This window comes from Solanum stenotomum, chromosome 1, assembly GCF_019186545.1.
Source record: "Solanum stenotomum isolate F172 chromosome 1, ASM1918654v1, whole genome shotgun sequence".
NCBI classification, from domain to species: domain Eukaryota; kingdom Viridiplantae; phylum Streptophyta; class Magnoliopsida; order Solanales; family Solanaceae; genus Solanum; species Solanum stenotomum.
The window spans coordinates 1,782,909-1,804,696 of record NC_064282.1 but is presented as its reverse complement, the minus strand read 5'-3'; the positions used below and the strand labels follow the sequence as shown (position 1 = coordinate 1,804,696).

General features: G+C 31.8%; 5 protein-coding genes and 1 non-coding gene across 7 annotated transcripts; 5 read left to right on the top strand and 1 right to left on the bottom strand.

Annotated features, from left to right (window-relative positions):
- Positions 1-3,104: 3,104 nt before the first annotated feature.
- Positions 3,105-4,139, top strand: LOC125846955 (protein terminal ear1-like). The gene is made up of 4 exons (XM_049526673.1): positions 3,105-3,472; positions 3,574-3,699; positions 3,796-3,937; positions 4,029-4,139. Exons 1-4 carry the CDS (start codon positions 3,105-3,107, stop codon positions 4,137-4,139), a joined length of 747 nt encoding a protein of 248 aa, XP_049382630.1.
- Positions 4,140-5,364: 1,225 nt separating this feature from the next.
- On the top strand, positions 5,365-8,725 carry LOC125846926 (protein terminal ear1 homolog). Its single transcript, XM_049526627.1, has 5 exons — positions 5,365-5,552; positions 5,677-5,731; positions 8,158-8,228; positions 8,317-8,458; positions 8,555-8,725. Exons 1-5 carry the CDS (start codon positions 5,365-5,367, stop codon positions 8,723-8,725), a joined length of 627 nt encoding a protein of 208 aa, XP_049382584.1.
- Positions 8,726-10,173: 1,448 nt separating this feature from the next.
- Positions 10,174-11,295, top strand: LOC125846882 (protein terminal ear1 homolog). The gene is made up of 5 exons (XM_049526570.1): positions 10,174-10,262; positions 10,386-10,547; positions 10,681-10,806; positions 10,908-11,049; positions 11,143-11,295. Exons 1-5 carry the CDS (start codon positions 10,174-10,176, stop codon positions 11,293-11,295), a joined length of 672 nt encoding a protein of 223 aa, XP_049382527.1.
- Positions 11,296-12,958: 1,663 nt separating this feature from the next.
- Positions 12,959-13,571, top strand: LOC125851531 (protein terminal ear1 homolog). Its single transcript, XM_049531310.1, has 3 exons — positions 12,959-13,083; positions 13,170-13,308; positions 13,389-13,571. The coding sequence occupies exons 1-3, from the start codon at positions 12,965-12,967 to the stop codon at positions 13,569-13,571; spliced, it is 441 nt and encodes a 146-aa protein (XP_049387267.1). The 5' UTR covers positions 12,959-12,964.
- Positions 13,572-18,697: 5,126 nt separating this feature from the next.
- Positions 18,698-18,769, bottom strand: TRNAP-CGG (transfer RNA proline (anticodon CGG)). Its single transcript has one exon. It is a non-coding gene; the product is annotated as a tRNA-Pro (tRNA).
- A 295-nt stretch (positions 18,770-19,064) lies between these two features.
- On the top strand, positions 19,065-21,787 carry LOC125866075 (uncharacterized). Of its 2 annotated transcripts, XM_049546378.1 has the most exons (3): positions 19,067-19,616; positions 20,917-21,132; positions 21,457-21,787. In XM_049546378.1, the coding sequence occupies exons 1-3, from the start codon at positions 19,107-19,109 to the stop codon at positions 21,514-21,516; spliced, it is 786 nt and encodes a 261-aa protein (XP_049402335.1). In that variant the 5' UTR covers positions 19,067-19,106; the 3' UTR covers positions 21,517-21,787. The 2 variants fall into 2 exon arrangements, with proteins under 2 accessions (XP_049402327.1, XP_049402335.1); XM_049546370.1 differs by lacking the exon at positions 21,457-21,787 and having other exon boundaries at positions 19,065-19,616; positions 20,917-21,407.
- The last annotated feature ends 1 nt before the right edge of the window (position 21,788 follows it).

Sequence of the window (21,788 nt, the reverse complement as noted above, 5' to 3'; positions counted from 1 at the left end):
TTCCCATCTCTTCTATCCAGTTCTATATTTTCTGCTCTTCTTTTCCTTCAGTTAAGTTTTCTCAATTTCGTTGTAAGGACGTTAGTCGTTCCCATTTCTCAATTGTATTTTGTGTTCTTTCGCGATTATAATATATATCCTCTTTGAGTGGTAACTTGAGTTCATTACATTGGTGCTTTCATCCAGAGAACTCCATCAGCTATGTTTCTACCTAGATTCAGTGGCAACGACAACAACAACCCGAAGAACAGGATTTTTCGGGCAGAGTTGTACTTCACATACCTTGGTTTCGACGAGAAGGACTGGCTACCTCTTCCTTTCTTCTACTTTGATAGTGAAGCTCTTTCCTGGTTCAATTGGTTGTTTCGCAACAAGCTACTCGTCGATTGGAACCATTTCAAGGATGCATTTACTCAGCGATTTCAACAACAAACCAACATAAATGTGTTAGGGCATCTAGCTAATTCCTCACAGGTTCATTATGACTACGTTAGTTCTGTCCCTATAGTTTCACAATCAGTTATGGTGTCTCCCTTTCCTGCTTCCAGTCATTTTTCAAAGTCCTCTGCCATTGCATCAACCTACAACACTGGAAGCTCACAGGCAGACCAGGTGTTTGATGAAAGTTCTCACTACATTGAAGACTCGGTCCATGAATTTGACATGGCATTTGACTTGGTAGAGGATAATTCAATGGGGTTGCAAATGCCTTTGCAAGTAACTGAGGTGCTAAGTACACCTACTTGGTGCGGTGAAATTGATTATCGTGGTGATATGCACTCTAGGAAATCAAATGTTGCGGAAGATGAATGTCTTGAAACTAATACGGACATAGTGTTTGGTGGTAGTCTCCAGCGAAACGAGTCCGACCTACAGGGCCAATTCGCAAATCTGAAGCTGGTAGTGACTGGAAATTCTGTATTCCATGAGATTTTGAGTTCTGACTTTGATGCACCAATAAGAGTTGTTGGAGAGATCTCCCTTATCCCTCGGGATGATGATGGTGAGATTGCTGAGTCTTATCCATGCCTATTCAATCAGTCATTTTTTGCCGATTTTGGGGCTCTAGCAATTGAGAGCATGACAGATGACTTACCCACTTGTTATTGGTTTGACACTAGGCAGTATGTTTCTCGGTCCATTACCTTCGTGTTCAGACGTAAGACGTGTGGTGATCATTTATCTGCAACGGACTTTGATAAGGATGGTTATCTTTCTATTATTGGCGCTCAAGGTGGCGATGTCCAATTTTTTGCCATTATATGTCCAAGTTGTTATAGCAGTGGGGATGACTCAAAAACAACTTGTGAAGGAGCATTTCACAATTAGTTGCTCGACATATTGGTGAGTTACGTCCTAGCTATAGGATCGGGTAATTCAAAGGTGCACCAAAGGTCCGACACAATATCCAATGAAGCTTGGAAGGTATCCAATGTTATGTTTACTTTGTTACTGGTTTGGGTGCTAGTTGAAACGCCGAACGAAACACGAACTGCTCAGCAACTGCACTTAACAGACAGAGAGTATTTGTTTATTTCTTTTGGTAGTCGAGAACCTATAGTGTCGACTTCACAATCCACACACGCCCTACTAATGAGGTATTTTGATGCCAACTCTCTTTGTCATGGCTTTTCTAGACAGAAAATTGATTTGGTGGCGTCTGACGAAATGTATGTTGACATAATTTTCCTGAAAGTTGCAATTATTGAGGATCTATGTCTTGATAAACTACTTTTTGAGAATAAGGATGGTGTTTCAAAGAGTGAGATCCAATCTTATGATGTGAGGAATGATGTTAAACAAAAACAAATTAATGAAGGAATAAGACATGCTGAATGTTTCTTTCCTATGGATGACGGAGTGAATCTGTTCATTGTTAAGCTTGATGGAACGGTGAAGGTTAATTGTGTGTGGGATCCGGGAATCAGTTCCAAGACCATGCACCAAAATGGTCTTATGGAGACCACAGAGGCACACCTATTGCTCGAATTTATTGATATTACTTCTCGACTTTTTAGTTACTTTTATGATGCTCACTTGAAAGAGAGTACTCAATCTAAAGAAAGGAGGAAGACGACATTAAGGGTTGATCATACTCATACTAGTGTGTGTCCAATGATTAATATAAATTGCATGTGTGGTTTTGAGTGCATCTATGTTGCTGGTATTGTGACTTTTAAATGGGTCAAGGTTGTTCAATCTACTCAGCTACTGTTATCTGAGGCAATTGGTGAGGAGCATGCTATTTCCATTGTTATTGTCTTGAACCTTGAGGACAAGGTTCTTATTGAGGACGGGAGTATTGTTATGAATCAGCCCCAGCTCAATAGGGATACCAACAAGGATATCACACAAATAGATATTGGGCCGAGTAAAAGTAATCGGGCCAAGCCTTCACAAAGGATTGTTTGGGATCCAGGCCCATTTACACTTTGTTAAAAAGGGCAAATGAGTTGGAAAGAAGGATTATGCAAATTGTTAAAGAAAAGAGTGTTTCCTCTCATCTCCCTTCTTAGTCTAAGTTTCCCATCTCTTCTATCCAGTTCTATATTTTCTGCTCTTCTTTTCCTTCAGTTAAGTTTTCTCAATTTCGTTGTAAGGACGTTAGTCGTTCCCATTTCTCAATTGTATTTTGTGTTCTTTCGCGATTATAATATATATCCTCTTTGAGTGGTAACTTGAGTTCATTACAGGTGTTACCAAAAAAAGGAGAAGATAGATTTAGATTTAAATTTCTATCTTCACTTAAAGAGGTGCATCCAATCATCATTATATTATTATATGATATTTTGAACATTAATTCACATTTTTATGATTTAGAGAAAAAGGAGCATAAGTAGATCTAATTAATCTAGATTTGTGTCCCATAAAACTTCATTCCATTAAAAGCATTTTTTATCATAAAATTTTGATATTTTTAGACTTGAACTCAACCTCTAAGTCAAAGGGGAAATAGTCTCATTTGGTGGTAACTGTTTCTCTCTTTTCATTTCTTCACTTCACTATATGTTTCTCTCTTTTTTCTCCTATAAAAGAAACAGTTAACCTAACACTTTTTTTTTTTTTTAATCGAAATCACTTCCAGCTTTATCATTTGTACTTCCATGGCTGATGTTCCTGAGAGTTCGTTGAACCCCGATGCACCTGAATACATCCCTATTCCCACTCCGGCGACACTGCCACGGCCACGGCCACGACCACGACGTCGTCCTATGTATATGCTGCTTCCAGTGCATCAATATCTGGCGGTGATGCTTCCAACGCATCAATTTCTGCCGGTGATACTTTCAACGCATCCATATCCGCCGGCACTTCAACCGCATCCATATCCTATCATCGATTCACTGCCGCAGGAGAATGTGCGACGACGTCGCCAACGTAGGAGTATTCCTCCTAGAGTAGGAGGGTTGGAGAGACGGATATCTATGAACGAAACTACTGTCATGATCAAGAATATCCCATTTCACTACGAGTAATTATTAATTTCTTGCTTCTTTAAATGTTCATATTACTTTTTAATTTAATAGTTCCATATCATTATCTAATTAATTTAATTTAATTTTTCCTTTACAGCCGTGAATTGATGATGGGATTTCTAGACGATTTCTGCTTACAGGAGAATAGAAAAGCGAGAGATTCAAATGGAGAAAATATTCATGTCTTCGCTTATGATTACTTGTATTTGCCTTTGCATTTCAAGTAATAATCTCGTGTAATTATTTTATTTGTAGTCGATGTATATGTATATAGCAACTTCATTACTATTAGCGTTTCTTTTATTTTTTTCACTTGCAGAAAGAATAGGATCATAGGCTATGCATTTGTGAATTTCACCGATCAAAGAACTCTGTGGAAATTCTTTTTGGCTTTTAGTGACGGAGTAAAAGCGTTTCCAGATTCTGCAAGGAGCGTTAAGATTGCAATTGCGTATATCCAGGTACGTGCGTGAATGTCAAATTTAAAAAATAAAAGAAGAAATTGTTAATTAAGTTTGTGATTTTTGATGTGGAATTTTTACTAATTAACAGGGAAAAAATGATTTAAGGAGACGATATCAGTATGCAAGATTTAGGAGAGAAGCAATAGGGTTTTATCCTCCAAGAGATGGTTCTCAGATCATTGCAAGTGGGGAAATTTGAAGTCACTCCAGATTAGCATGCTTTGAGGGGTGGAATACTGTCACCTCTCAGATAATCCGATCGATCAATTGTGATGGAATCCACCCTTTAATTTGTTGTTGTATTTTTCGTTAACGAAATCCACCATTAGCAGGGGCTGTTATTCCTCTGATTTGCTATCAGACATTTGATTTGTTCTTTTACTCCTCTGTTTTCGTATCACATGGATAATATGTCTTCTAGTTTTCACTTTGAATTTTAGTTGTTGGATTGATTTAATTTGTAATTTTAGCATGAATATGATAAAGTGATGATCAAAATTACTCTAATATATTTGACAAGTGAGATACTAAAGTTCAATGCAAAAATGACAAAATATTTTTAACTTAAACAGTGTTCGAGTCACTTTTTAAGTTAAAAGAATTGGAGCTTTAACTTTCGGCAAATTGGGCTTAATGAAAAATAATATACAATGAAAATCAGTTTAATTTTGTATCTATTTGTAATAGAGAGAGTTAATTATTTTTGTTGAGCGAAGTAATTAAAAGAGGCTAAGAGTAACTAACTGTGTAATCAATTAGTTAGGTTTGTTATTCTGTAGTTAGTTAAATTAGTTACAACTGAAAAGCTTATGAACAATGTAATTAGGAAATCAATACAATAATTAACTAAGATATTATCTGAAGAATCAAGATAAAGAATTCTCCCTTATCTTTTTTCTCTTCTTCTGCATCATCATTACTAACATTTGGATTTACTAAATTGTTGAATTATTTATATTCTACAATTTCATTATTTGTGTAAATCAATAATTTAAAAAATAACTAGATTTTAAACTCAACCATAAAGGAACAAAATGAGGTGAGTAGTAGAGCTCTTAATTCAATGATTGTAATAGTCATAAAGTACCTTATTATTTCACTTTGAGTATAAATACAATAGCTCAAAGTATAATTGACACGGTATAATTTTACCATTTCAAATTCATATTGCATAAAACTTCATTCCGATAAAAGTATTTCCATTTTTATATTCAAGACTAAACTCAGCCTCCAGTAAAGGGGAATAGTCTCATTTCTTTCTTTTCATTTCTTCCTTCACTATATATTCAATTCTCAATTTCTCACTTTTTTTTTTCCTATAAAAGAAACAGTTAACCTAACACTTCTTTTCAAAATCACTACCAGCTTTATCAATTGTACTTCCATGGCTGATGATGCTTCCAAGATATCAATTTCTGCCGGTGATGCAGCTTCCACCGCGTCCATATCCGCCGGCGCTTCCACCGCTTCTTCCTCTTCCTACCGTCGTTTCACCGCCGCAGGAGAATGTGCGACGACGTCGGAGTATTCCTCCTAGACTACGATGGGTGGAGAAATGGATACCTAATAACGAAACTACTGTCATGATCAAGAATATCCCATTTCACTACGAGTAATTTATAACTTTTTGCTTCTTTAAATGTACATATTACCTTTTGCCTTATTTGGAAGTTGATTAAAACAAGATTTTAATAGTTCCATATCAGCATCTAATTAATTTATTTTTTCCTTTACAGCCGTGGATTGATGATACGATTTCTAGACGATTTCTGCTTACAGGAGAATGAAAAAGCGAGATATTCAAATGGAGAAAATATCCATGTCTTCGCTTATGATTACTTGTATTTGCCTTTGGATACCATGTGAGTAATAATCTCGTGTAATTATATGTTGTTATTTGCAGAGCAACTTCCGTACTATTAGCTTTTCTTTTATTTTTCCATTTGCAGAATGAATAGGATCAAAGGTTATGCATTTGTGAATTTCACGGATAAAAGAAGTCTGTGGAATTTTATTTTGGCTTTCAGTGACGGAGAATTCCAGAGTGCAAAATATGCGTCAGAAGCAATAGGGTTTTATCCTCCAAGAGATGGTTATTAGATCATTGCAAGTGGGGAAATTTGAAGTCAATCCTGATAATCCGATTGATCAATTATAGGGTTTACATTAGCTAGCTTTGTAATTGAGGGGTGGAATACTGTCACCTGAGAAATCTCTCAGATCAGGTGATGAAATCCACCCTTTGTTGTTGTATTTTTCGTTTACGAAATACTCACGAGATTGGAAGTTACTCCTCTGATATGCTATGAGACATTTGATTTGTTCTTTTACTCCTCTGGTTGCATTACATATTTTCATAGCACATCACATGGATAATATATCTACTAGTTTTCAGTTTGAATTTTAGTTGTTGGATTAATTTAATTTGTAATTTTAGCATGAATATAATAAAGTGATTTTCAAAATTAATATATTTGACAAGTGAGATACTAAAGTCTAATACAAAAATGACAATTTTTTTTTAACTAAAACAATGTTCGAGTCACTTTTTAACTTTCGGCAAACTAGACTCTAGAACATTATATAAGTTCCAAGTCAAGACTAAATATTGTAGCTTTAATTTCCACAAATGAGACTTTAGAAAATTATCTTGAAGTTGATCTTTTATGAATTAAACTTCAGAGAACATATGAGGGTTTATGTTTATAGACATAAAATACAATAAAAAATTCAAATTATATGTCCAAATAAAACTTTTGTTTCATATCATAATTTTATCTCACATGGCAAACAGAGTGAACGAGATCAAGATTAAATTTAAAACAAAAGTGAATATTTTTCAATTTATTTGGGTTCAATTCAAATCTTATTAGATGGAAAACACTCTAATATCGTTTTTTTCTTTATTATTATTATTTCAACTTGAAATCTTAATTCAAAATGAATGAAATTCGGCCATCTTCTTACATTTTTTCCTTTTTAGAGGGAATGAAATCGACTTACAGTTTTTTCTTTTTAGGGGGAATGAAATCGACTATGTATAATATATATACATATCAAAATCAAGTTACTTATGAATTACCATGACAAATAAATTCTTAAATTAAAACTATACTAACAATATAAAAAAATATTTTCACTTATAACTTATAAGATGGTCACATTTCTGCTATTTTATATTGCTGCAGTTTTTTCCTATAGCAATACGCGACCCTTTTTCTCTAGTTTTATTCTAACCAAAGACTGATATGTTGTGACGCAAAAAAATAAGAAAGAATCCTTGTGGATGTTTTTCAGTTATAAAAAAAAATAAAAATCTCTTCATATTGAATTGTTTTTTATTGAGATTATATAAATTTTTTTTTTATATAAAAATAGCGTGATCACACACATAATAAATGAACTTCAAAAAATTATGACTTATTTGCGCCCCCCCCGCCCCCGCCCCCCCGCGTGCGAGATATTCTGCAGCATAATTTAAATTAATTTTAAACCTTTCTTTGAAATTTTTATTCAATATTAATAGTATAGTATTTTTTTTCTGCCATACTTAGCAAACCAATCGATCATATGTATTTGTTTAGCGATATACATGATAAAGTTGCACAATGTCCAAATCGATCATAATGGACTTATAATAAGAAATAAATATACAGTGATTAGCCTCTATTTGCGATAGATAGAGTTTATTATTTTTGTTGATGAGCTAAGTAATTAAAAGAGGCTAAGAGTAACTAACTACGTGATCAATTAGTTAAGTTAGCTACTGTATAACTGTATAATTTGTTAAATTAGTTACAACTAAAAAGCTTATAAGCAATGTAATTAGGGAGACAACTGTGGATATATATATATAACACATCTGGATTTACTAACTTGTTGAATTCTCTATATTCTAACATTTCATTAATTTGTAAATCAATAATTTAATAAGTAATTGAATTTTAAACTCAACGATAAACAAACAAAATGAGGTGAGTAGTAAAAGTACTTCTAATTCAATGATTGTGATATTCATAAAATACACCAAAGGCCCCATCAATATTTAGCGTGATATAATATTAAAAATATCACATTAGTATAATTTATGTACTCGTAAATTACCTAATTATTTCGCTTAAGTGTAAACACAATAAATGATTAGCTCAAAATATAATTGGCACAGCATATTTTTTTTTATAAGTCACAACTAATTATTATAATAGATGCATACACAGAATAGAGATTCAAATGAAGAAAATATTCATGTCTTCGCTTATGATTTCTTGTATTTGCCTATGAATTTCAAGTAATAATCTTATGTAATTATTTTTCTTGTGTTTTATTTGCAGTCGAAGTCAGTACTATTAACTTATCTTTTATTTTTGCATTTGCAGAATGACGAGCAGCGCAGGCTATGGATTTGTGAATTTCACCGATCACAGAACTCTCTCAATTTTTTTTGGGCATTTTAGTGAGAGAGCAAAAGCGTATCCAAATTCTGCAAGGAGCGTTCAGATGGTCATTGCGAAGATCCAGGTGCGTGAATGTTAAATTTGAAAACTAAAAGAAGAAATTGTTAATTAAGTTTGTAATTTTTGATGTTGAATTTCTACTACTACAACTTATTAACAGGGAAAAAATGCTTTAGTGAACCGATACAAGAATACAAGATTTGTGTGTGAATCAGAAGAGTGTCTTCCAGTTCAGTTTAATCCTCCAAGAAATGGTTCTAGGGAATCAGTGCAAGTGATTACTGTGGGGAAATTCGAAGTCATTCCAGATATTCCGATCGATCGATTTTAGGGTTTAGATAATTAAGCTAGGTATGCAGGGGAGAAGTAATTGAAAAGCAGGTGATGGACTCCACCCTTTGTTGTTGTATTTTTCGTTTACGAAATAAACAAGTTTGAGTATAGCCATTAGCAGGAGCTGCTTCTACTCTGATATGTCTATCACACATTTGATTTGGTTCCTCTGGTTTCATTACATATTTTCATATGTCTACTAGTTTTCAGTTTGAATTTTATATGTTGGATTAATTTATTTTGTAATTTTAGCCTGAATATGATAAAGTGGTGATCAAAATTAATATATTTGACAAGTGAGATACTACAGTTTAATTCAAAAATGACAATATTTTAAACTAAAACTATGTTGGATTCACTTTTTAAGTTCAAAGAGTTGGAGCTTTGGCATTCGGCAAATTATTGTAGCTTCAACTTCCGCAAATGAGAGACTTCAGAACATTATTTTGAAGTTGAACTTTTACTACTTAAATTTCAGAATATATATGAGGTTTTACTTTTATGAACAAAAACGTAGCTTTTTAAACTTAAATTGTCTATGTAAATAAAATTTCAATTTCATCTTATATGAGTTTATATAATGACTACGTTTCACATGGCTAAACAAGCCTTACATAAATGAATTTAGTTATGTGAGGGAAGACAAAAGTGTGATTAGATCAGCATTCAAATTAAATTTAAAATAGAAGCCAATATTTTTCAATTTATTTGGGTTCAATTTTATTATTGAAATGGAAAATACTGTTTTACTAAAAAAAAAATTCAAAATGAATGAAATTCGGTCATCTTTCTCACATTTTTTCATTTTAAAAGGGAATTAAATCGACAATGTTATAACATATGTACATATAAAAATAAAATTATTTATATTGAGTTGTCTTTTATTAAAGTTATATTAAAAAGATTTATAAAAGATCTCAAGAACATGATAAATGAATTTTAACTTGAAAGAAATATGACATATTTGAACCCCTATGTGAGAGATATTTTGCAGCTTAATTTAAATCCTTGACACAATATTTTTTTTTAAAAATATTTTTATTTTTTAAGATATCTAATAATTATTTTGAATTGTCAATTATGGTGACTATTAGTACGTTGTATATAATTTATAAATATATAAATTTCATTTTTTTTAAAAATGAAAATTTCATGCGCGATTTCTGGTCAAGGTTAAATCCGTTTGAATCTCGAAAAATGAAATGTGTCGCGTAAATTTGGATAAAGAAAAGAATATAACTTAGTATTATAAATTCAATTTTTTAACACTTTATAAGAAAGAATATAGTTCTCCCTGTTTTCCATTGAAGTATTCTACTTTTCTCGGAAAATAAATTTCTTTTGGTCCCTTCAAATTTCTCTTTCCCCCTCTCTCTCCCTCTCATATGAAAGAAATAACTGACACTTTTATTCAAAATCACTACCAACTTTATCAATTGTACCTTCATGGCTGCTGTTCAGGGGAGTTCGTTGAACCCGCATGCACCCGAATATATCCCTGTGTCCACTCTGCCACCCCCACTCCCTCCTCCTCGGTATGTGCTGCTTCCACTCCCTCCATTTCCACCGGCGATGCTTCCACCTCATCCATTTCCTCCGGCGATGATTCTACCGCATCCATTTCAGCCGGCGATGCTTCCACCGCTTCCTACTACTACTACCGTCGATTCACCGCCACAGGAGAATGTGCGACCACGTCGCCAGCGTCGGCATATTCCTCCTAGACTAGGAGGGCTGGTGAAATACGATGTGATACCTATAAGTTCAACACATGAGAACAAAACTACTGTAATGATAAAAAATATACCATATCATTACAAGTAATTTTTAACTTTTTTGCTTCTTTTATTGTTCATATTAATTTGGAAGTTGGATTAAAACAAAATTTAACCGTCTGACTCTCTAGTTCCATATCATTATCGATCTAATTAAATTTCATTTTTTCCTTTACAGCCGTGAAATGTTGATGCAATTTCTAGACGAGTACTGCTTCCTGGAGAATCAAAACGCGAGAAATTCAAATGGAGAAAATTTTCATGTCTTCGCTTATGATTTCTTGTATTTGCCTATGGATTATAAGTAAATAACCTCGTTTAATTAATTTTCTTGTGTTTATTTGCAGGCAAAGTACAGAAACTACTTCAGTACTATTAGATTATCTTTTATTTTTGAATTTGCAGAAACAATAGGAGCATAGGCTATGCATTTGTGAATTTCACTGATCACCGAACTCTGTGGAATTTTTTTTGGGCTTTTAATGACAAACTACACGTGTTTCCAGGATCTGTAAAGAGTGTTGAGATTGTCGCTGCGAAGATCCAGGTGCGTGATTGTAATATTTCAAAAATAAAGGTATAAATTATTAATTAAGTTTGTGATTTTTGATGTGAAATTTCTACTACTACTAATTAACAGGGAAAAAATGCTTTAGTGAACCGATTCAAGAAAACAAGACTTATGTGTAAATCAGAAAGGTTTCTACCAGTTTGGTTTAATCCTCCAAGAGATGGTTATGGGGAATGGGTGCAAATGATTACTGTGGGGGCATTACAAAGTCACTACAGATAATCCGATCGATCGATGGATTTTAGGGTTTATATTTGTGGGGGAGAAAAAATTTAGGGGTGAAATACTGACACTTGAAAAATCTCTCAGATAATCCGATCAATCAATTGAGTAGCAGGTGATGGGTTCCACCCTTTGTTGTTGTATTTTTCGTTTATGAAATAATGAAGTTCAGTATAGCCTAGCAGGAATGTTACTCCTCTAATATATATATCTATATATATATATATATATATTATTGACACATTAAAGAAGTTGTTATAGTCATTTTTGATCATTTAATGTACTCTATGAATAGAGAAATATATGGAGGTAAACATATAATTCGTCTCCCTAATGTAGAGGTTAAAAAACACTTTCATCATCAAGGACCTAAAATAAGAAATAATACACACTAGAGATCTGTTTAACTTTGTAAAAATACATGAGAATCAACCACTACTAGAAGAATAGAGAGATTTGATTCTTTTGTTATTTGTAAATCACCTAAGTATTTCACTTGTGTATAAACATAATGCACGATTAGCTTAAAATGTTTTCTCTATCATTTACTAATTCAAATATAATTTTGTTTTTAAAAAAAGTTAATTGAAGTTCTATTTTCAAAACTACTAGCAAAAATTGTACGTTACTTATCTATCACCTTTCAAATTTAAGATACAAGTGCATTATCTTCACTTTATTTTATCTTTACTTTATTTTGGTTCGATCCCAATCTTATTAAAGGGAAAATATTTTTTAATTACAATAAATGTTCTCATTCTTTGTGATCCGGATTTGAAATCTATTCTTTGTGATCCGGACTTGAAATTTTTTCTTAAGAATGAATACTGAAGTCCGTCTATCTCATCACATTTTTTCCTTTTCAAGATGAATGAAATCCGAACTACATAATCTCTTTATAAATTACTTACGATAATAGATAACTCTTTTAAATAAATATATGGAAAACAAAATATATAACTTATTATAATAAATTTGTTTTTTGCAATTAATTTAATTTTTTTACACTATATAAGCTAGACACTGTTCTCCTCTTTATTATCCTGCCTTTTATGTTAACTATCACTGTCTCTTTCATTTTTCTGTTCAAATCTGTGTCACTTTTTCATATATAAAAGAAACAACCAAACCGTTTTTTTTTTTTTTCAATTTTATCAATTGTACCTCCATGGCTACTGTTCGTAAGAGTTTGTTGAATCCACATGCATCCGAATATATACCTATTTCCACTCCGCCACCGCCTCCTCCTCCTCCTACCGTTGATTCACCACCACGGGAGAATGTGCGACCACCACTGGTGGAACACCCGTGGTTGAATATTCCTCCTAGATTGATAAATGATTATGTCGCTAGAACAAAATTTTCTCCATCCATTAAGGGAATCAGAGGTGGGGAGTGGTCGAGAAACGATGGCCCGATGAAATACGGTGTGATACCTATAAGTAGGAACCATAAGAACGTGACTACTATCCTGATTAAGAATATTCCATATGACTACAAGTAATTTTAATCTCTTTGATTGTTCAGATTACTTTTTCTGGGAAGTTGATTATAACAAAATTTAATGGCTTGACGCTCTAGTGGCATATCATTTATCTGTCGTTTAGTTATCTGGTAGCTCTTTGAATTTGATGACTAATTCATTTCATTTTTTCTTTACAGCCGTGAAATGTTGATGCAATTTCTGGACGAGCACTGTTTACTGGAGAATCAAAAAGCTAGAGATTCAAATGGAGAAAATATTCATGTCTTTGCTTATGATTTCTTGTATTTGCCTATGGATTTCAAGTAAATAATTATTTTTCTTGTGTTTATTTGCAGTAAAGTATAGCCACTTCAGTACTATTAGTTTTTTTTTTTTTTTTCATTTGCAGAAGCAAGATGAACAAAGGTTATGCATTTGTGAATTTCACAGATGAGAGAACTGTGTGGAATTTTTTTGAGGTTTTTGACAAACTAAATGTGTTTCCGGGATCTACTTGGGCGGTTAAGATTGTCACTGCGAAGATCCAGGTGCGTCAATGTTAAATTTCTAAAATAAACCAATTAAGTTTGTGATTTTTTTATGTGAAATTTCTATTACTACTTAACAGGGAAAAGAGGCTTTAGTGAACCATTTCAAGAACACAAGATTCGTATGTGAATCAGAAGAGTTTCTGCCAGTTCAGTTTAGTCCTCCGAGAGATGGTTCTGGGGAATCGGTACAAATGATTACTGTAGGTGAATACAAAGTCACTCCATCTTGTTCAGATATTCTCAAGAAACCCCAACTTTAGGGAGCGGTAGAAAAAATTGAGGGGTGGAAACTGGCAAGTAAGAAGTCTCTGAGATTGCCTTTTTTTCCTATTTATGCCTATGACATATCATTTGCCCTTTTTTTTTCTTTCTATTCTTGCTTGAGCTGAGGATGTTAAAGTTGATTTGGTCTGGTTGTCATCTGGTCGTGGACAGAGGCGGAGCTAGGTGGGGTTCATGGTGGAGCATTAATATATGCAGTTATTTGAAGATAATTGTTTCTAATTTGTGTTGGTGATCATCGAGAAATGATTGATGTTGAAAGTGAAGTTTTTAAACGTAATGAATTGAAGATTATGTCAATTCATCGGGAGGGGAAGTTTGGATTCAATTTTTACGGTAATAATTATGAGGGATATTGAAACTATGGGGAAGTTACATATTTGTTTATATATATATATATAAATATAAAAATACTTTGTTATTTTTTGAAATTAAATTGCTCTCCCATCATCAATGAATCATTTAGGCAAGGAAAATCATTCACATCATTGACATACATCAGAACAAAACTACTTTGTTATTTTTTGAAGTTAAATTGCTCTCCCAAAATCATTCACATCATTGACAAAAACCAGAACCAAACAAGAAGAACAAAATTTGATTCAAATTATTTAATCGATTAGTTAATATATTGGTTACGTTATTTTAGAACACAAAAACAAAATATCAAAGAGCATATGCATCCCGGGATTTATCATATCATCTATCCATCCAGAAAAAGAAATCGTATTTCAAATGATTTTTATATTATTTTTTACATTGAAATTTATTATACTACTAGTACTAAAAAACACTACTGGTTACTGTTTGATATTATCAAAGTATATGGCCATAAATAATTTGGGCTATGGATCCATTAAGGATGAATAGTTTGTGTTGAGTCTAATTTGAGTAAGGAAAATTCACCCCACATATTTATTTAAGGCTTAATATTACAACCTTTATATGTATTTTTTTTTATATTACTACTTATAATAGTTTAATTACAAGTATTAACATATTAGTTTTAATCTATAATTTAATTTATTTGATTTAATTAATTAGTTATTATTTTTATAATTACCTTACAATTAATAAGTAAGAGAAATAAGATAATCAATTGTCATTATCTCTTACACCATTTTAGGGATAACATTAATAGAGAATCAATTGCCATTATCTCTTACACTATTTTAGAGATTTTTTTTCCAGTTTTCACACCCCCACCCCCACATTCCTCTTTTACATAAAACTAATTTTTTCTCTCTCACCATCTTCAACGTTCGTCTTCTTCATTAAAAAAGAAAATCAACAGAACTCATGATTGAGCTCCATGGATGTGGAAGGAAAAAAATAAGATAACATACTTTCCTTTCTGTATGAATTTTTTGTTATGTTTGATAATTGGAAGAAGCGAATGCTTACTTGTGCCCCATTAGAAGTGGATCTGTATTTGTTTTAAAATTAGCACATGTTTTAAAAATTATATGTGCAGGAAAGAATGTCAGATATGAATTCTAATTTTTTCTTTCTATTTTTTGTTCTCTATCAACTCTTTTGTTGCCGGTAGCAGGCAGCTCGAGAAGAGGTGTTGGCCAAGGTTTCTGCTCTTGAACTAGAGATAAGTGCTGCAATGCCAACAAATAATGAAATTCCGATTAAAGATGCTTCTTCTCAGTCAAAGATTAGTCAAGCAAAGAAAACAGTTAGTCATGCAAATCAAAAGGGAACAAAGAGGAAGGTGAAAATTGTAGAAGCGACTCATTCTGTTTTGGATTCGGATTCAGATTTCATAAGTGAGATTAAAAAGAAAAAAACAAAAAAGCAACAAATGTCGAAATTGGTCAGTCTTCAAAACCAATCAACAAGAAGAACAACAAGGAAGGAGGACTCATAAATCCCAATTTCAAAAAAAGGCAAAAAAGTGGTTAGGATAAGTATTTTATTTAATTTATTTTTGAATTATTCAATTTAGTATTTTTTGTGTTAAAAATATTGTATTATGATTATTGTTGTTACGAAACTTATATTGATGTGAATAATGTACGAAATTTGAATAATATTTGTATGACTATGACATTAATATATGATATATGAATATTGTATGAAATGTGATGGAATGTTGGTATTCAACTGGTATGAAGTATTATTTGATATTGATTTGATATAAGTAGCCCAATTAGTTGATTTTAGTGTCGTTTGTTAAATGCCACAGTGCACATGAAATCTGGTATGATGTTTGAATAATATTGGTGTGAATTTTTTTTCAAATATGGTATACTGTTTTATTAAAATTTATGTACATGAATATGAAATGAAATATGAATAATATTGGTCTGAACTGAATTTTATATATAGTGTATGAATGTTGATATGAAATTGATTTAATTTTTGTATAAATTATGTGAAATAATTAATTTATAACTACTTATAAAATGACGTTGGTATCAGAATGAAACATGAATATTGTTGGTAGGTTGACTAATTCATTTGAGATCTCAATTACATGTTTTTTTTTCAATTTTTCCAATGAGATATCAGTTCGATACCAAGTTTATACCAATTTGGTACAAATTAAGTAGTTTTAGGTTGACTAATTTAGTTGAAATCTCAATTACATGTTTTATTCAATTTCATGTTTTATTCAATTTTTCCAATGAGATATCAGTTTGATACCAAGTGTACACCACTTGGGTACAAATTAACTAGTTTTAGGTTGACTAATTTAGTTGAAATCTCAATTACATGTTTTATTCAATTTTTTCAATTGGATATCTATTAGATACCAAATGTATACCAATTGGGTATAAAATTAACTAGTTTTAGGTTGTCTGATTCGATTGAAATCTCAATTACATGCCCTTTTTTCAATTTTTCCAATAGGATATCAATTCGATACCAAATGTATACAAATTAGATGCAACATTAACTAGTTTTAGGTTGACTATTTCAGTTGAAATCTCAATTACAAGTTTTTTTTTTTCAATTTTATTGCCGGGACATCAGTTGGATACCAAATGTATACCAATTTCATACTAAAATTTGAATTTTCAGTTGATATCAATTGCATACCATCATTATCTAGTTTTTTTTACTATACATTTGAAAAACACTTAATACACAAATGATTAACTAGTACACATAATAAATGTTCTGAAATTATAATTCATTAACTTAAAAGACAAAATAAATCAAAACATGAGTTTGTCACGTTAAAACAACCAAAACAAAATAAAAATAAATATGTCTTTTTTTTTCAGCAAGGTAATTTGAACATGTCTTCTTGTTGTGTTCCTCCCGACGACATGTACTGCACGTAACCTTAGACCTCTTGCATTTCACATCAGCAAATCCTTTCCAACGTTCATGTTGTGGTCTCCCTACAACAATAATTTATGCTCTGACACTTTTTGAATTGCATATTTTCCTGTTTCATCATAAATTATTGTGTTAGTATTACTGGATACAAAAGTACAAAAAAACTTTACAAAACTATATATAATATGATAATACGCACTGAAACAATATTTTTTTGTATTAATTTATGCTCCGACACTTTTTGAATTGCATATTTTCTTGTTCCATCATAAATTGATTATAATAACAACAAAATTGTACACACTCGTCATTATTTTTTTTCATACAAATATCATTCAGACGGTACACTACAAAATAAATTTCATACAAAAAATAATATTTCACATTTCATACTCACTTAATACACATTTCATACAACAATCATCATTCATACCAATTTTATACATTGCTCATACCAAATAATTCATTACTCTTACACAAATTTATACACAAATGACAAAACATATATAATCAGTAAAATTTCAAATTTCATACCAAATTAAAACACTTTTCATACATTTCTTCAAAAATCTAAATAACTTTTTTACACATTAGTGAACACACTTTCATACCAATTTCATTACATTTATACTACCATATTCATTCAACATTTTACATTTAATTTATATTTTCGTAAAAAGAAAACAGTAATCAATATTACAATTTTACTATACCTACTTAATCTACAACGATAAAACTATTTATATTTTATACATTTATACTCAAATATTTCATATATTGCACCTATTTCTCACGAAATCATGGTTTTGATAGTATACAAATTAATAAAACAACAACAAAAAAAAAACTTACCAAAACGTATTATGAACAAAATTAATAAAAATGTATTATGAACAAAAATTAACAAAAACGAATTTTGACCAATCACTAAACAATAATAAATACTAACCTGCTTCCACCATGTTTAATTAATATTGATACGTAGTTGTCCATCACAACAAAATCAAGATTTTTCAAAGAAAAAAAACTTCAATTACTCGATAGTGAGAAGATTTTTGGCAGAAAATTGAAGAGAGAGAAACGTTTAAAAAAAAAGAAGGATAAAATCAGAATTTTTAATTAAGTTTAACTAATTTGAGTGAATTAAGAAAACTTAATATTCTTAATAAGTTTGAATTCATTAATTCATGCTAATTAGTAATTATCTACACTCAATTCAAATTAAATTAACACCCCTGTTTTTGTTTTTTACCTTTTTGCCTTCAAAAATGTTTTTTTTTTTGTTTTTTTATCTTCTTTTTTTTTAAAACAAATGTTTTCAATTATTAAAAACAATTTTTTTTTAAATAAATTGTTAGAACCTGAAATTTTTAATGTTACAACTTGAAAGTTTAAATCTACTGCTATAACTTGAAAATATTAATATAATATATGTCATATATTAAATTTTCACTTTGAGTAAATAGTTTCATTAATTGGTCCAATTTGTGTAGTTTTCTCAAAGATTAAATGGTTATCAACAAATATTAATGTGATGATATGGATAAATTTCTCAATATCAAAATTAAAAGTTGAATATTCAAACGTTTTTCACTTAAATAGATTTCACGTGGCATAAATTTAAATTAATCCAGAAGCGTTTTACAGGTTGCATAAATTTAAATTAATTTAGACCATGAGTTTTGAAATACCGATTATTAAACAACAATAAAATATTAAATTTTATGAGAAAATGAACATTTAAGTGGTTCACACACAAGAAGAATACAAAAAAAAAAAAAAAGAAATAGCAGTTATGGTGTGGGGGGGGGTGTTGCAAGAATCGAACTCACGACCTCTCGCACCCGAAGCGAGAATCATACCACTAGACCAAACACCCACCCTGTTATAATTACTACCTATTTATATTAGCTAATCTATTTTACAATATTCACACGGTTCAAATTAAGAAAACAAATATTTTAATTTTTACAATGAACTCGAACAAAACATATATATATATACATACATGAATGAACAATTATAAAGTCTTAATTAATTAATTAACTAGCTTATAGCAACATAAATATGAATTATGATGACTTACTTTAAATTATAATTTTAAAAAATATTTTTTCTTATATCAAGTTAAACTAATTACATAAATTAGAAAGAGGAGTAATAATATAAAATAAAATAAAAATTACAAAGCAAAATGATGTCGCTGCGTTGAGCAAATGAGTAGTGTAATGTTATCTTCATCCTCTTCGTCCATGGCTCTCCATCGCCTGCTCCGACCCGCTCCCATCCTTTCTTTCTCCTTCCTTAAGCAATCTCTCTATCTTCTTCCCCATCAAACGACGTCACTTCATCCCATCACCAACAATTCTCCTTCCTTCTTCCCCTCTCTTCGGACCCATACATCAATCTTCCTTCGTTCTAGAACTTTCTCGAACCTTCCAATTAGCTGTACTTCTCAAGCTCTCTTGGAATCTTCTGAGGATGTGGAAGACGAGGAAATTGTAAAAGTAAATGAAGAAGTTACTGCCCCCAGGCCTAGTGAGTCTGAGAGAAAAATATTAAGGGCGAAATTGCCGAACCTGACTGTGAAGGAGAAGAAAGAATTGGCATCGTATGCACATAGTTTAGGGAAGAAGCTAAAGAGCCAACAGGTTGGCAAATCTGGTGTTACTGATACTGTGGTAATGGCTTTAGAGGAGACTCTTGAAGCTAATGAGCTTCTCAAGGTACATTTTCTCAATTTTTTGCTGTTGGCATACAATTTACTCAAATATTTGGGCAACTATTTAGGGTTTAGGGTTTATATTGAATCGTTATGCTGGAAAGGCTATTTTCAAATCAGTGCGATTTTTTTTTTCCTGTTGCGAAATTGGCCTTCAGAACTTTTAGCTAACAGTTGGTCATAGATTTTGTATCAGATTTTGAAAAAATTATCTTCAAATATATATTTGGCCATGAAATTTGAATATTTTTTCAAGTTTCCAAAATATTGGCTCACACCAGTTTTGGTATTCTTTGGACTTCCACAAATAAAACTTCAACTTCTTTTTCCAAGTAAAATGCCGGTCCAAACACAACTTCAGAAGCTCAATTTTTCATATTTCTACTCAAAATCTATGGTCGAAGGGGGCTAATTGTGCTGACCTTAACCTCATAAATAAACAAAAAAAAATTGTTCTGAATTAGTAAACAAGAACAGTGGCTTTTTAACAAGTGTAGAAGATTTTTATGTTTGATAAGTAACAAGTAGAGATGATATACTAGTAAATAGGTAAAATTTGGTTATTAATTTTGCTGTGAATCTTACTTAGGCATGTTGTTCAAACGGTGGAACTGTTTGTGCTTGCTTGCCGTTTTAGTTTGTTGATATTGTACATTGTAACAAGTATGTAATCTGATTAGTGATATTGATCTTGCTAAATGGTTTCCTGTGTTATAGTTCCTTCCTCTGTTGCTTAAAGGTTTTTTTAGCTGAAAGCATGGAACTCAAATTCACACAAACATGTTATGAATAGTTATAACTTTAATGAGATTGCGTTTATCTGAATGTTTATTAAGTTGTTGAGGTTAATAATTCTGGTTACTAGCAAGTAGAGGTGTGTAGAAAAGAGGGAAAATTCTGTTGCTAGTTATGCTTGTGACATTGTTAAATTAGTAATTGGTTAAAATCTGTTTATAGATAGTTGTATTAGCACTTAGGAGTGTGAGAAATATTGATCAATATATATATGTTTAGGCTAAGTGCATTTAGCAAGACGCTCATTTTTATCAAGTATGTGTCTTGTGCTGGTAAAAGTGACAAATGTTCAAATTGATGATCATAAGTTGATCTGCTGATGAATAAGGGCCTTTCGCGGTGGGACATGAATAGAGCTTAATTTACTTCAACTAAGGTGAACGCTCACGGTTTCAGCTCTGTTGATGAAAAGTCACGATTATCTTCTTGGCAATGTGTTAAGTTTTGATTAATGTGATAAAAAGCATTGGTCTTGTGTTTGTTTTTTATGCCCTCATGGTTATATGCAGCTCAAAATACATGGTACCTGTCCCGGAGGAGAGCTGGATGATGTTGTAAAGCATTTGGAGGAAGCAACTGGCTCAGTGGTTGTTGGTCAAATTGGTAGGACTGTGATTCTCTACCGTCCAAGCCTGACAAAAATGAAAGCTGAAGAGAAGAAGAAACAGGCTCAAATTCTTTTTTTGAAAAAACAAAAACAATATGCAGAGAGGCGATCATTTCAGGTCATCTTTCATTTATCTAGTTTCTTTTATAACACCGGTTTCCTAGTTAAGCTTTTGTGCAACTCTCACTATTTTACTGGGTTCCACTTATACACGGGGTACATGCTACTTCCACCTATGGACGTGTACGAAGTAATTTACCTAAAAAGGCTTTGGACAAATGAGCACCTTTTGTCCATATTAGAATTTTGAATTGGTTTCCTACTGTTTTTATCAAGTTCAATGACCGCTAGGCAACACCCTTGAGTGCAAATAAATACACATTGTTCTCCTTTGTTTCTTTCATGATCATCCTTGCTCATTTTGGGGTCTCCTTATGTGCAGGATAAAGGACCGGTACCTAGATCATATGCTCGTAGTCGCCGAGGAAGTAGCAGGGTTTGATCTTTCATTGTGGCTCATTTCTTAATTTCCTTTCCGCAGTAGCCACCACAATACTCCCATGGCATAGTGGACACTATCCATGGGTCCTTGATGTCTTAATTTTTTACAGTCTCGTAATCATAGTTCTGACTTTTTGTGGTCACTGCACTGGGCAATCCCCATCATTCTATTTATGTTTGTTTAGTTGATGTAACTTTAGACGAATCACACGCTTCAAAGCAATTATATGTCAAATACTGCACAGCATATTAATAAGTAGATTGGTAACTCAG